At 42.0% G+C, this 15,650-nt stretch overlaps 1 protein-coding gene across 1 annotated transcript in view; it reads left to right on the top strand.

Moving 5' to 3' along the window:
* Positions 1-15,650, top strand: part of lhpp (phospholysine phosphohistidine inorganic pyrophosphate phosphatase) — a 24,642-nt gene extending 8,992 nt beyond the window's left edge. Inside the window, exon 9 of the mRNA XM_026178455.1 lies at positions 13,507-15,650. Within this exon, the coding sequence (XP_026034240.1) occupies positions 13,507-13,603 (97 nt within the window). The 3' untranslated portion in view covers positions 13,604-15,650. The remainder of the gene's footprint in view (positions 1-13,506) is intronic.

Here is a 15,650-nt window from a genome sequence, read left to right as displayed (position 1 = left end):
CTTCTTTAATAATGGTTTGAATGACTATAAAGTGGCCATATCAAGCCTTTATTATCTGTATGCACTGTTACAATAGTGTTAAATTAAAGGTCTGCGTATGTAACTGAGAACAGCATAGGCTAATATCCTTGTTTATGAGGGACAGCCAATCAAAAGAAAAATAGCTTTAAGGAAGGTGAAAGGGTTTTATGGCGACAGGTGACGACCTAAGAGCTGCATAAAAAATAATAAGGATTACCTTTAATTATGAAACATGATGGAAGTGAGCATAAAGGGCCACTTTATTATAAAAGCAATATTAGCGAATGAGTGGTGGGTCAATGTGGGGGTTTTTTTGGGGGGTTTTTTTGGTAATTATTTTGTGGAAGTACAAAAAAAAACAAATAAGCTGTGAGCTTGGCGTTTATAATTAAAAAATGTTACTGAGCAGTAAGGTTATGAGTATGATGCCCTTGTTTTCCTCTTTCAAGCGTATGTTACCTTTTTCAATAGTGATCTACAGCAGCCTGTTCCTGTGACTGATCGTGTGTTCTTTGTTTCTGTTCTCTTATCTTCAAGGAACTGCATCAGCGCAGAACTGGGAAGCTTTGAAGCTTCATAAAAGCAGGTTCACATCATGCTGTTTCTGCATGCAGCAGTGGTAAACCAGTTTAATTGCTACTGCCGTTTCCCCATGTGCTGCGTGTGCATACACCCTCAGCGCTGGCGTGTGTGCTTGTGCCGGGGAGAAAGCTATGCAGCAAAGAGTGGGATACCGGCACAGCTTTGATAGGTGTTTTGAATGGGCGCCAGAGGAAGCCCATAGTGGCTTCCAGTTGGAATCTGGCAAAGAGCACACAGCAAACATTTTCACACAGCAGCAACCATCGTCAGAGTGGTTTACACTGTGAAACTCTCTCTGCGGCTAACGCTTGGCTGCTAATGGGAATGTGTGGAAACAAGCAGGCTGAGCCAGATTGAAGCTCTCAAGATGGAACTAGTCCCTGATGATACAAACTATGAAATAGTTTGCTGAAACCGCACCCTGGTTCATGCCCTTTCTGTCTGTGGCCGTCAACGAGGGACACAACAGGAAAGAAGCATAGCGGGGTTGGGGGGTGGGTTGGGTTAGTGGCCATGTGCTTACCATACATGGATTACTGTCCCTACAGTAATTTTATGGCTTGCACCAAGCCAATGCTCTACTGTATTTACTAAAACAAACATGCTGACATATCTCCAAAAGTTGATTCTGTTCATCTGGACGTAGCGTTTTGTGGGAGAAATGTTTTGTCACTCATCCAAGTGACTTCTTCAGTCTCAGCTGACTGCAGGTTTCCCCAGCTTATAAACAGTACATTTGCATAACGACTGAAACCAGCCCACTGAAGGGACAATGGGCTGGGAGGTCAGTTCCTTAATCATAATTATGCAAATTCTCATGACCATTGATCAACAACCACTGACCAAAACCCACTGATCAATGGCCACTAATCAATGGCCATGAGTACCATTCACAGAGAGTTGGGGAATGGCTGCAATCACAGCATTGTAAGATGGCAAAAGATGACCCCTCGGCCCCCTCCTCGATTCACAGATGGTCTTTCCCTTTTCACGTAAATGGCCTCCTTGACTCCGCCCCCAAACCAGCGTTCCTCCCTGTCCAGGATGTGTACATCCTCATCATTGAAAGAGTGTCCACTGGCCTGTAGGTGTAAATAGACTGCAGAGTTCTGGCCTGATGAGGTAGCTCTTCTGTGTTGTGCCATCCGCTTCGCCAGAGGTTGTTTGGTTTCCCCGATGTATAAATCCTGGCAATCCTCCTGCACTTAACAGCGTACACTATGTTACTCTGTTTGTGTCGGAGGACCCGATCCTTGGAGTGGACCAATTTTTGGTGCAGCGTGTTTTGGGGTTTAAAAGCCACAGAGACCTGGTGTTTTGAAAAAATGCATCTCAACTGCTCCGATACTCCTGACACATATGGGATCACTATAGGTTTTCGCTTGGGGAGCGGTTGTCCTTCTCTCCTGGATCGGCTGGAGCTTTCTTTAGGTGCCTTTCCCACTTTGACAAAAGTCCAGCTGGGATAACCACATTTACTCAGGGCCTTCTTGATGTGCTGTTCTTCTGTCTCCCTGGCCGCTGTGTCAGTGGGGATGGTGTTCGCGCTGTGTTGTAGCGTCCTGATGACACCCAGTTTGTGTACACGTCAGCTTTTAGATATCCCCCATTACTGATGGCAATCTCACAGTCTAAGAAGGCTAACCTGCCACTTTTCATATCCTCCCTGGTGAATTTGATGTGTCGGTCCACCGAGTTAATGTGATCCGTGAAATGTAGTACATCCCGAGATTTGATTTTCACCCAGGTGTCATCCACATATCCGGCTTGGTGGTGTTCCAGGGTAGGAAAGCAAAGCCCTCTTTTCCACTTCTTCCGTGTACAAATTGGCCACAATGGGTGAAACTGGGGAGCCCATGGCACACCCATGTTTCTGCCTGTAGAACTGATCCTTGTATGTGAAGTAGGTGGAATGAAGACACAGTTCCAAAAGCAAACACACTTGGTCGATGCTGAGAGTGGTCCTGTTGCTGAGGTTGGTGTCATCCTGTAATCTCTTACGGACTACCTCCAACGCTTCCGTCACTGGGATGCAAGTGAAGAGAGATGTAGCGTCGTGCGAGACCATGGTTTCATCTGCCTCCATAATGACATCTCTCACCTTCTCAACAAAATCTAGGGTGTTCTGGATGTGGTGTTCAGAGCTGCCCACCAGCGGGTTGAGGATCGAAGCCAGAAACTTGGAGGTGTTATAGGTGACAGAGTTGATCATGCAGACAATCGGTCTTAAAGGTGCACCGTTTATGTATTTTCGGTAAACCATACAGACTTGGTGTAGACTCCCCTGGGTACAGCCTGTGGTATGAGGTCCGGTCAATAGCCTTGTCTTGTTCTAACTGCTTCAGACAGTCTATCGCCCTCTTGCTGTAGCCACTTCCTGGGTCTCGTTTCAGGGGCTCATAAGTATTTTCATCACTGAGTAGTGACAAAATCTTCTCATGATAGAAAGTACTATCATGAGAAGACTGACCTCCCAGCCCATTGTCCCTTCAGTGGGCTGGTTTCAGTCATTATGCAAATGTACTTTTTATAAGATTTGGGGAAACCTGCAGTCAGCTGAGACTGAAGAAGTCACTTGGATGAGTGACGAAACGTTTCTCTCACAAAACGCTATGTCCAGATGAACAGAATCAACTTTTGGAGATTTACTTTCCTGGATGATTGAGAATGCATCAAGATGCTGACTTATGCATGTTTGCAAAAGAACATGCTAAAGAAAGAACGGTTCATTAGTTCAATGCTGCATTCATGGCCCTTGTTGGCACAGTGTAAAGAACAGGAAAACCCCATGTTGTTCCAGCGTTTGAGATTCCACCGATCATTCCAGAAATATCTCCACTCCTGCCTTTGTGGGCACACCAAGTACAATCATGTCCATAAATATTTAGACAGAAGCACAGCTTTTCTACAGTTTTTGCAAGCGTAGTAGAAAGAGTCAAAGACAATGAATTAAAATGGTTCACAAAACATTTAGAATTACATTTTTCCTCGTTTTTTGTGGCTTTTTAATAAAAAAAATAATAGAGACAACAGAGTAGCCTCTTTTAGTTAGCTGTTGCTTTGCATCTATATAGAAGAAGGGTGTGGCGGGTGTTGCCTTTTGAACATATAGATTATACGAGGGTGTAAAAGCGTACTCCTGTCTATCAGCAAGCGCGACGAAAGCTGTATGTTCCCCCGCCCACAACACATTCGCCACCAACATGTTTGAAAGGCATCTAAAGGTGAAAAAGGGTGCCATGAACTTTACTCTTGATGAGAACACTCTTGACTCTCTGTGCAGTCTTGGTCTCCCAGGTCATGTGTCATTTACTAGGTTTACCTTTGATATCGCTCTGCTGATTTTTAAAATGTATTTATTTTTGGCTTTATGAGCCTCAATAATAGCCTTTTCATGTGTTCAGTCACCTAAGAACACTCTGTGGGAACTCTGAGCTGTGTGCTAGCTCCTTTCCGCATGAACTAGTGTTCACATACCTCACCTAGGAAACAATTTGAAAGAAAACCTGCTTGTGTTGTACCCACAGGCACTATGTATGGTATTATATGTCTTACAAGCAGTTCTTTCAATATTGTTGTAAAATGTACTCAAATTAAAGCAATAATTTTGCACTTGTATTTAGTCTTTATTTTAGTTTAGTCCAAAGGTGTTTTCGGTTATTCTTATGTAGCAACTTTCTCCAACTGGGATGTTCTGTAACTGTCAGATTCTTTGACTTTAAGGCTACTAGACGGATATTACAGTTGACGCATAGGTAAACTGAGATTCATGAGAACTGAGTGAAACATGATAGTGTAGTAATGAGATAACTAGAAGAAAAGCTAACAGTTTTTGAAAATGCTCTTTGACAGACAAGAATATGTAAAAAAAAACGATAAATGCTTGGCATATGGCATATTTCACGAACATGGATGTTGTCAATGAAGTTTCTATGAGCTTGCAACATTGCAACATTGTGCAATGAGTAATATCCCTGAGGACACGCAGTTCTCATCCAATGCGTTAGTATGCAAATATTCCAAGCTATGATTTTAACTGCTAGTATGATCAGAACCAACAAGTCTGAGAGTAGAAAAATAATTTGGCTTAATCCAAAAGTGATGGTACAATTAATCTGTGAGTAAGCACCAAAGGATTTTAACAGCTTAACAGACTACAATACACTGTACAGTTGTCCACCAGCAGACCAGTCCAGAGAAACCTTCCCAGCCCAGACTGAACTGGCTCTCTCTGAGTGGCACATAACCTGTGATTAGTGTGGATATCCTGAGCAGATTTCCACTGAAACCTGTAATGAAGTCTTGAAAATAAAGCCATTGTGAGTGCAGTGAATGAAAGGAAAGACAGCTCATTAAGAAAGCAAATGGCCAATCAGCCTCAGCAAACACAAGAGAAGGCTTTTCAAGTAGAAAAATGTTTGCTGTCAGCTTAATATAATAAAGTGGACAGAATTAGTATAATAACCCCAATATTACTAGCATATTTAGGGCAGGTTAATTGTATTCCCGCTTCCTAAGAGACCACATGCTGTAACTTGGCACTATTCCTCATAAATCATTTGCCTGTATTTGAATGGCTGTCTAATAAAAATGAAGTGATCCAAATTTAAGTTGGACCTCCTCCATATGGTGATCAGATCTGGCAGTTTGACTGAAAATATTTGCTTTTAAATCTATATTGGCATGATGTTGAAATTGATTATTGCTGGACTGTTGGTGCCAGTTAGCTTTTATTTTGTGGTTATTTCTGGGATGGCTCCCAGATACATTATGTATTTCAGCTTAGCTTAGCTTTCAGTCCTCCTCACGACATATAGATCAGCACATATGATAATGGTCATGGTTTCATGTATGACTGCAAGGCCTTCCTTTAACCTAGACAGTTATGAAATGTAGATTACCTAAGATAATGCCTTTAATTCTCTCCTTCAAGCACACTAAACTGAATTGAATGTGTAGTCTTGCCTGAGCAGGTTACGCTTGAGTCACATTTTCGCTTTGCATTGTCTTGATCTGTGCAGCATTTTGCTTTGTAGAAAAGAGTGCAGGCACTTCATAGTGTCTCGTGTAACAGCGCAGTCCCACACCCTGTCCTCTTAACCACTCTTAACACATTAGTTTTGTCTGTGTGGGAAGGAAGTGAAGTTATCGAAGTGCACTCCTCTCCGCTGAGGCTGTGGGCTGTGAATTTGTCAGCTACAGTGTTTCTAAATGTGTCATTTAGGTCTGTTTATCTGTGCACCACAAGAACACGGACTCTTTACACCAGCAAAGGGATGCGTGACATGTGCACAACGTGGCCTTTGAGCTAAAGCTAAATCCACAGGGGCCCTCTTTTGTGTCCAAGTCCACCCAGATGTTCAGAGGAACTAAAGCTAGCACGTTCTAACCTGTTAGCTTTATATAGAAATGTGTAAACCTGACTGTACAGAATGGGTTGTATATAAATCTGTGTTCATTTCTTATTAGACTGACCGAATAAGGCATAATTCTAAAGTAATTTTGACATTATGCATCATCAGAAGCATACAGATAAGCACAGTGATGTCTGACAAGCCATTAACAACTCTCAGCATCTCCTTTGTCAGTCAGCAGCAGGGCCTTGGCAGGATGCATGGTAAACTGGGATAAATGTGTGTTGCATAAGGTTCCTATTTCCACTGTTGGATTTCCCTTCTATTTAACAGATAACACATGAAAGCTGTGTTTTTTAGTTGGATTTCTTTTGCTGCATGTTTCTAGAAATGGGTGTTCATTTCCACTGGAAAAAAAGAGACTCGCTTGTTAGTTCTTGCTCGTGCTAACAGCTACTTGAGCCCCATCATGCAATGGGCCACTTCCTAATTTTCCATCTTTATGCCCAGTGTATTCCAAATGCGGAGCGGATGGGCCTAAATTGTAACTGCTTTATTTATCATTCTAGTTTTTCACTACTGTGGTCAGTCCTTTTAAATTTTCCAATTGTAGCGTGCAACCAAAATCAGCCAATCATGATGCCAACTGAAACTGTTATTGTAAATTATTTGTACAAAATTGTGGATCTGAATTGATGCAAGCATACTTGCTCCAAAAAATAAATGCTAATTTAGCATGGTGTTTCCAGACAATCCATACTTGGTAAGATACAGATTTGTGTAGCTATACTTTGGCTATCGCAAAATCTTTTTTTGTATTTGTTTCTTTGTCTACCAACTACACGTACACAATCTGGAGTTGAGCAACCAAACTTGGCACAGAACTACATCTTAAGTCTGTCAAGGTTCTTATCTATATCACATATTTTGATTCCATCTTATTGCTTAGCAACCACCTAGCACGTACTTTTAGCAATTATGCATCTAAATGCATAAAACAAGTCTTAAAACCACCATAAAAGTTTTATTTCATGGCAGCAGCATCAAATTAAAAGACATTGTAGAACCTTCAGCACCACCTGAGCGTATGCATATGTTTGAACCTGTGTAGATTAGAGAAAATCCAAAATAAATTCAAACTTTCTTTCAAAGTCAAAGATGTCCCATTGTAGACTGGGTGACAATTTCACTATGGAAGAAGAAGAGTTCACATTAATAATCTAAAAACCCCAAATTACTATGATGTTTATGACCATGATGGGTATATAAAAACTATACATACCCTTTTCCAGTCTGATTTGTCATTCAAAATGTTTTTACTACAAGCATCATTATCCCAATTACACACCCATTCATAAAGCACTTAAAATTTTATTCTGACATTCACACAATCTCACTCCAATGAAAGCGTTGGGAGGCTCAAGGTTCAGTGTCTTGTCCAAGGACATTTCTACATACAAGCTGGAGGAGCCCTACATTCACCTACAATCTGTCAGAAAAGCATCATGCCAATTTTTTTTTTAAAAACATCAAAAACTTTAAATGTATGTGTAAAAAGCTGTTAGGTGGTTTCCAGGTTGCTGAAACCCCCCCCTTTTTAAACCCAACAGTCTTACTGTTTGTTATACAGTTAAATATAGAGTTTAAATCATTTACATGGGGTCCTGAGTTTGCTGTCCTGTCTTATGTGACAGATAAGAGAGCCCTATGATCAATTACCTAGTCATAAATCCAAGAAGTAACAAAGCTGAACTGAACAGTTGAAAGGCAAAGTGAGACTCGTCTTCAACAAAATCTCAAAAGCTTGTTTCATTTTTGTTTTTAGTATCGTAGTAATGTGTAATCCGAACACCTGATAGTGTGCCATATATTGAATTGAGGTCATAGATTGAAGTGGCAGTAGCCACAAAGAGGTTATAGAAGCCTCCCCACCCATGGGTGTTAGCTTCCCCCTGCCTGCAGGCTCTTTTAAAGCCTGCTGTGCGTTATAAGTCAATGAGATATTAATAATTAACCTGAGCTTTTTTTTGCAGTGAGACCAGACTCCCACGGTAAGACAAAGGAACCAAGCAGGCCTCAGTCACTGAGCTCCTTCAACAGTACTTTTCCACCCGTGAGAAAGAGAAGAGGAAATGAGTGAGAGTGGGAGAGTAGAGCGAGTTGTAGCCCACAGATGGCAGGCTGAAACATGGCACTGCCTCTTAAATACATGAACACAGACCCGTAGCCGTTTCAATGGGGAACCAATCCCTCTTGCAATTACCAATTGACAAGCTGCTTGGCTAGAGGGATTTGGGCCTTTGCCTGGATTCTGCTGTAACCATTTTTTTTGTTAGGATTTGTTTTAGCAAGTGGGTATGCATGGTTGTACTTGCATTTTCTTTATCTGATGCAGGTGACTCAGCAGCACCTCAGAGCTAGCATAACACCCATGCGCCCTGAGATATACGCACAAAAAGACAATTCAGCAAGTCATCAGCAGTGCTGCTAATAATAACAGCACACAGATGAAAACAGTGTGGTTAGATCTGGGTCACGTAAGGCTTTGCATATTTAGCACAACACTGACAAGGACAGCTGTTAAATGTTGAAGAAGGTAATGGCTTCTTAAAAGCTAAAATTTAGATATATATTTTTTTTCCCTTTGCTCCCACCGGATCACCTAAGATGACTCCACAAATTAGCACCTAAACCATAGCAGCAAAACCTTTTGTAATTCATTAAATAGATTTCAAAGCGATGAGCGTCACACCAAATATAAAGAGTCAGTCTAATCTATAATGTCTAAAAGTTTATGTCCTAAGTAGTCGTTGAGGACATAAAAAAATTTATGGTTTGCATCCTGTTCACGTAGCATTGGATGTTTTTGTTATTGTGAAAGGCAGAAAGTTTCCAGTAGGTGGTTTTCAGCAGGTCAGGATTCTCTCTCACACACGCTCACAGTCATCGCTCGTACTCACAGGAGGTTTTCGTACAGCCACAGGATGGAAAAAAATAATCAAGTAGCTCTTTGCGCCGCAACCAGGGAACCCCCTTTTGTGTCCAGCTCGATTGGAAAGAACCGTTAATCTGCGTAAAGTGTGAAAACCATGCCGCAGCTGTTTGCTGATCATGATTCAACATTATGTAGCCTTTTGTAAAGTGAAGTGATAACGGTCGCTGCACTGCCACAAACTCGGCAGAGGATGTGAAGGCTTCAAGTTAGCATCTGTCACTTCTGTTGCCATAACATGCACGTAACATGGTGGTTTCCTCTGTTCAGTTGGGCTGTTTTTCCTAAGAAGGTGCAGCTGTATTATTTCAAGGATGTTATCTGTGCTTTTGTACCTATCAGGTAAAAGAGAACAGAAAGATAGGAAAAGTGAAGCTCGGAGCGGATTGTAATAAAACCAGGCTGTAGCATCGCTGGTGTCGACGATCCCCGCTACATCTTCACTCGGTCTTGTGGCATTTTATTTACAACAGAGTCAGTCAAACGGATCACATTTTCACCCTCCAGGCCGACGCTGCTAAAGCGGCACCGTGCAGCAGGAAACGCGAGCAGCTGCACACCTTTTCTCCCTGTCCCCAGGGTGAAGGTAGAGAGCTTTGTCATGTGCCTGCATCTTATGTCACCCACACGGCTTGGCTCAACATAAAGGCTATGAATGTCATCAAGATGTGATCTCCCTCAGGTTATATTTAATATCATCGTCTTTATAGTGGAAAAAAGGCTGCGTTTCAGCTCCTGCTGCCTTCACTAGTCTGGCATGAAAACAACACACTGGCCTGGGTTGACTGTTTTTCCACCTTTCACTTGCAGAGTGACTCTTTACTTTCAGTGTTATCTTCCCTGTGTTGCTAGGTGGCAACTCACTTTACACAAAGCCTACAATGATACCCTGTAGCTCCTATTTATTAGAGGAGCAGTGTGATAACTATGTCATTTCATTGAGTTAGTTGCTATGTGATGTCTCTATTGGTAAGCTTTTATTGGTTATTCCTGTTTCTTGTTGTGGGTTTGTTTTTAAATGCTTTTATGACTTTCAGTACACTTTCTTGGTAACTTCAGCCCTCTTTAGAGTTGTGACTTTTTGTGACAGATTTCCAACTGGGAAAATTCTCATGATGACTCGGAAAGCCAAGTCATAAAGTATGTAACGTGGCTGAAATATTGAAATATTTGGCTGAATTTGTCACACCCATGTTCCTACTTAAGAGTGCGCAAACACACTGATCAGAAGAACCTCCCAAAGTTAAACGGTACTACTTTTAAAGCCTACACTGAGTAGCCAGCCTCTTTCATTGCTAACAAATGCTAATTTCTGTCTAATAGGAGCCATATTTCATGTAGGCAGTTTGGATTTTATACTAGCTTATGCTTCTTTGACTACACCATTAATAGCAGCCATTAAAAGTTAGATCAAAGCTTCAACGTTGCCTTTTGTCCTACAGTCAAATCACAGGAAACCCAGATATTTCTAGCTTGAGTTGCTCAGTATGTAACCGCCTTCACACCAAAATATCACCGAGAGTTGCACGCTGCTAACCTGATTTTTTTTTTTTTGTTTGTTTGTTTTTTCGTCAGTATTGTGTCAAGCAAAATGCCTGCTCAGCAGAGGTGCAGAGGTTAAGAGACAAGTATAAATCCAAATCGGGTATATGTGACGGTTTTGCTTCCCTGTGTGCACGAGGCGAGTTAAGCATTAACCAGCGAGAGCGTTTTCATGCTCTCTCACCCTGCGGTCAGTTACCTCAGGAGTCAGCTGAATGCATCTAAACGAAACGAAACAAAGGTGAAGCCGCCCTCTTCTCTTCAGGTTAAACAAGAGTCCTTTTCTTTATTTCTATATCTTACCTCGTCCCTGTGTGTCTCTGACTCACAGCAGACTTTCACAAACAAATGCACTCACTACATGAGTCATTCTTATCTACTTTCTTTTCACGGAGGAACAACCAGTGGCTGCAAATAAAGTGTTTTTAATAGTGTCAAGTTTTATACTGTATATGTCATATCACACTCGAATCACTCACAACTGATTTGTTATTTTGGAAGCAAGTCCTGTGACAACCTGCAAGAATCACATGGGGCATTCATAGCTTTAAAGGATCGACAGCATTAGAGAACCCAACTTTAAAGCTCCACTTTTCCTTTTTGATCAGCATTTAATCTTCCTAGAGCCCAATGTGAGGTCTTTAGCTGTCTAAAACCAAAGATATTCAAATTTTCAACTGTCAAAAAAAAATTTGGAGCCTACAAGTGTTTGACATCTTGATTGATGATTTGCTTGAGTGTTAATCAGCTGTCAAAATCGTTTTTGTCAAATCAGCTGCTGTGCTTGTTCACCACTAGCCAACCTGCTCCTTTTGGATTTTTTAATCTTTTTTTTTTTTCTTGCACTACTTGCAGCACAAATCGTGTGATCATTTACTAACCATCTGATGAGGCAGTTTGCTCTTTCAGCGTAGGGGCAGCTGTGTTGTACTAAAGCCTTGGCTGCTCCCCACCTCCTGCCTCATAGCTGACCTCATCCCTATGTGATGGCTCTGCAATGTCAGTCAGGCTCAGGGACCAAACCTATCTATTCACGTGTATTGATATTGCAATGACCTGAAGGACAGCAAGCCGCAGATTACCTCACCGGTAACACTAGCTGTATTGTGCTGAATTTTGCATGGTCACATTGACCTGGTTACTTCTTCATTATTCATGGGAATGGGAGGAAGGCAGCAAAATGAATACACACGCATGCATCTATCTAAAAGATGGAGTCGGGGAGAGATTTAAAGAAGCATCGGGTTGAAAAGACAGTGAGGTTGATACTTTTGGCTTCACTTCTTGAAACATAAGAGCCATGTAACCTATGTTGCTTGTGCGTTCATGCCTGTGCGTGCATGCGTGTGTGAACTCAATCAGTCCTCGGGCAGAAAAGGGTGCGGGAGTAATCCAGCACAGGAGACATAAAACCCCAACCATTAGTGGACCAGCTCACATAACCCAAGCACTGGCAGCTGACAGACATGCGTAAACACATGGCACTGCTTTGCCATATTCAGCGTGGCTTCGGCATTCAGCACCTCTTCCCCCATTTCCACCACCACAGGCCTCTTCTTTCTGTCACTACACTTGGGCAGCTCACAAATATTTGCCATGGGGCTCTGTAAGCTCTCAGAAGTCAGGATTAATGGTGGTGTGTGCCTCACACCCAGGGCCTGACAAAGAGTCCCCATCTGGAGTTCCAAGCCGTGACTGAGGAACACAGGCAGCACACAGAGCCCGGTCAAGGCGGCCGGTGGGGGGGGGGTCTATAGGCACCACTCCATAAATGAGCAGGACTCCAGGGCAGTTCTGATGAATGAAGGGGCGTCTCTGTCTTTTGATGGAATTGGGTGGAAAGGAGGTCCTCCGTGTGAGCTTGGGCCTAGTGCCACACCAAATGGATTACATTTCCACTACCAGCTGATTAAACAACCAAATCTGCATCCATCACTGGGCCTTGATCCAAACAATGGCAGCAGCCAGTGTTGAAGCTACAGCCTTGCCCGTCTTGACCAAGTCCACAGCTTTCCCACAATTTAGGAAATCATGTGGAAACAGGATTATGGGTAGGGTAATTTTGGACATTGGCCCGTGACCTTTTGATGTAGGGTACTTTATATGGGAAAAAATGTAAACATCATTTCTGTGTGCGTGCTGTAAATACAATAACCCTTTCTGTGCAGTCCATCCAATTACAAATGTAGAACAAGACTGTGCACAAGTCTGAGGTAAACCATTTTCAGCACCTTGGCATTAGTTCATTTGCTAATTTGTCCTAAATGCAGAGTAACGATTAAGCTGATGAGAATGTCAGGGGAATACTGCAAGTGTCTCTTGCACTGGTGTCTCTAAATGTCTTAACAAAAATTTGAGGTCAATGTAGTCAAGGGGCCACAGAGCCACGAGATTAGCACAGCTGAACAGCAAGTTTGGAGAAATCGGTCTGTTACCATGTGTGGAAGTAATGTGTTTTGTTACAGCCTCACAGATTAACAGTATATTACGATTTGATCCTAACCTTGATACAAAACAGCACTATAATTGTGGTGTAGTAGCCTGCACATATGATAGAAAGGTGTGGTTATGGAGCCACTGTTACCCTGAAATACCTTCAAATCAACTAATATGTTGGGCAAAGGATGACGACTGTGGATGTACTCTGGATGTAGTCAAAGACATTCAGAGTGTAGGTATGCTTTGGAAAGGGTGCGATTGAGGCAGATGATACATTGTAAGGGGAGCAGCCAAAAGAACTAAAAATACAATGCTGTTAAACAAGCTCTTAACAGAACCAGAGTTACCACACAGGATGACAGTTTTGATAACAAACTTTCTTTTTCGTTTCAGTTGTGTTTTGTTGTGGTTTTTTTTTGTTTTGTTTTTATCCCCCCACATAATGCATTCAGCATTGTTAATCCACTCGACTGCGTCAAACTGCTAGTCCTTGTTTACCATCCCTTTTGTGCCCAAGATTTCCTTTGTCCTGCGATACAGGTCCTCAAACCTGTGCATTTGCTTCTCCTCCCTCAGGCCCATTGATGAGAGGCACCCGGCGGTGACGGCTGACGGCACTGTAGACAACCTGGCCCAGGCGGTGGACATGATCCTCAGTCAGAGGGGGCACTGAACACCAGGCAGTGGACACTGAACTCTAGCTGATCAGCAGTACCATTAAAAAGTAGCTTCTGAAAGTTTTCTTTGTTATGAAAGTTAAATTAATTAGCCCATGGCCTCTATAAACTCTTAACAGCCAACTGTATTGTCACACATGGGAAAGACTCCCATCTGTTGCTCTGCGAAGTGTGACACAAACTGGAATGAAGTTTGCAGAACAATTATCCCATCTGCAAGAGATAGTGTTGAGCATGCTTGAGCTGTACTGTGTATTTGTCAGTACATGATTGGCATAGATAAGATACCTCAAGATGACACGAGTGTGCCGTAACCAGCTGCTGACTGACAGTTAAAAGGCGAGAGAAATGCAGTGTTCAAGTTCCCACAGTCAAATTCTCCGAAGAGCTGCTGTACTCACAGTTTGCACTAAACATTTGCTGCACTTTAACGCAGAGTAATTGTTGTGCGTCATGTGATGAAAACAGAGAACGTGCACAACCCATACAGGGCTGCAGGAAATATTTGATTTTTTTCTTTGATTGTTATAAAGAAAGATCATTTTCGAGTCTGTGTGAAAATGTGTGGAATCTCCATCAGTTTGGAAATTTGTCTGAGTCATTGTCAGAGAAAAGCTCAAGGTCTTAAAGCACTTGGGGAAAATTCAGCCTTGGCTCAGGTTTAAACTGGAATTCATATCGGAGAGGCTTTTGTTTTACAATAATAAATCGCTGGAAATGGGAAGTGAGCTGGTCTAAGAGATGATAAATGCAACCACTGCTGAATGCGATAAATTATGCTGATGCTTGGGCTCATGTTTCTCTCTGTGTAAACAAAAATGAAACTGACACTCCATCAGATTGAAGAACCACAGATCTTCAACTGCTTATCTTTATTTACTTGACTTTAAGCGGGCTTTTACTGGAGACGGTCCTGTCATAGCTTCTCTGTCAAAAGCCACTCATTACACACGGTATCCACACCGAGGGTTAATAAAACGATCGTGGCCAAAAAAACAAAAGAAAAAAAGATTGGTTATTGGGCTTCAGTGTCACAGCTGGATCGTTGAGATCTTTGGAAATGGAGCGTAAAACAAATGATTCTCAATCGTTGCCCCCAAGGTTCCACTGTACCAAATAAATTCGACAAGAAAAAAAAAGCTCGTTTTCAAGTGATACATTGAGGTCTCTTAGGTTTATTTCACCATTAGCAGACACAAGCTTGAGTATGTCTGGGCATTCAGAGGTAATGAAATGTTATGCAGTAGTATGAAACTGCAGCTTGACTGGTTATACCACTCCTATTTGCAATTCAGGAATAAATGTTAATGTACGCAGAAAAGCACTAGCAGCTGGTACCCAGTTTTCTAACAGCCTGCACATTGTTTGACCCTGTGTTTTGTCCATTATGTTACTGCCTGCTGGACTCGTATTGAACTATTAAACATGCATTTGAATACTCTCGAATGAATTCACTTGGCTTTAACTAGGTTATTTTTCCAGTTAAGGGAAGTGAAGTATCTGAGGGATCTAGGCCACAATTTACAACACACACATACACCCCTTTTGGCAGGTTCACCATCACTAGGTCTTAAACTCAAACACACACATGACCCAGAGCTGGATGATTGTTAACCTCACCTCTCAGGCCAGCCTGAGTTTAGCCACCCGTTTGACATAAGTTACAAATTAGCAACAGTTTACCTATCCTGGCTGTCTGCACTGTTAAACAGCGATATACTGTATTCCTAATGGGGTGCAGTACATTGATTCTTTTCCTGTCGCTGCACAGCAAGATTGCTTTCAGATAATAGAGGTGACCTCATTTTGGGAGACATGTCTGGGCATGTAGAGTAGGATTTCACTGTCATGGGACAAATTGATAGACTGGCAAATCCTTGTCTCACCAAAGCTGTTATGGAGATTAACATGTAAAGGTGATTGCTACATCAGTTTGTCACCTTTGGGCCTTTTTGGTATTGCATTGTGTTCAGTACGTTAAAATAACTGTATTGTCTTGTACTTCAATTTATGCTAGAAATGAAATAAAATACGTAAGATACA

The sequence above is a fragment of the Astatotilapia calliptera genome, chromosome 8 (assembly GCF_900246225.1).
Source record: "Astatotilapia calliptera chromosome 8, fAstCal1.2, whole genome shotgun sequence".
NCBI lineage: Eukaryota > Metazoa > Chordata > Actinopteri > Cichliformes > Cichlidae > Astatotilapia > Astatotilapia calliptera.
The sequence above is the reverse complement of the archived record's forward strand: the minus strand, read 5'-3'. Positions and strand labels throughout refer to the sequence as shown.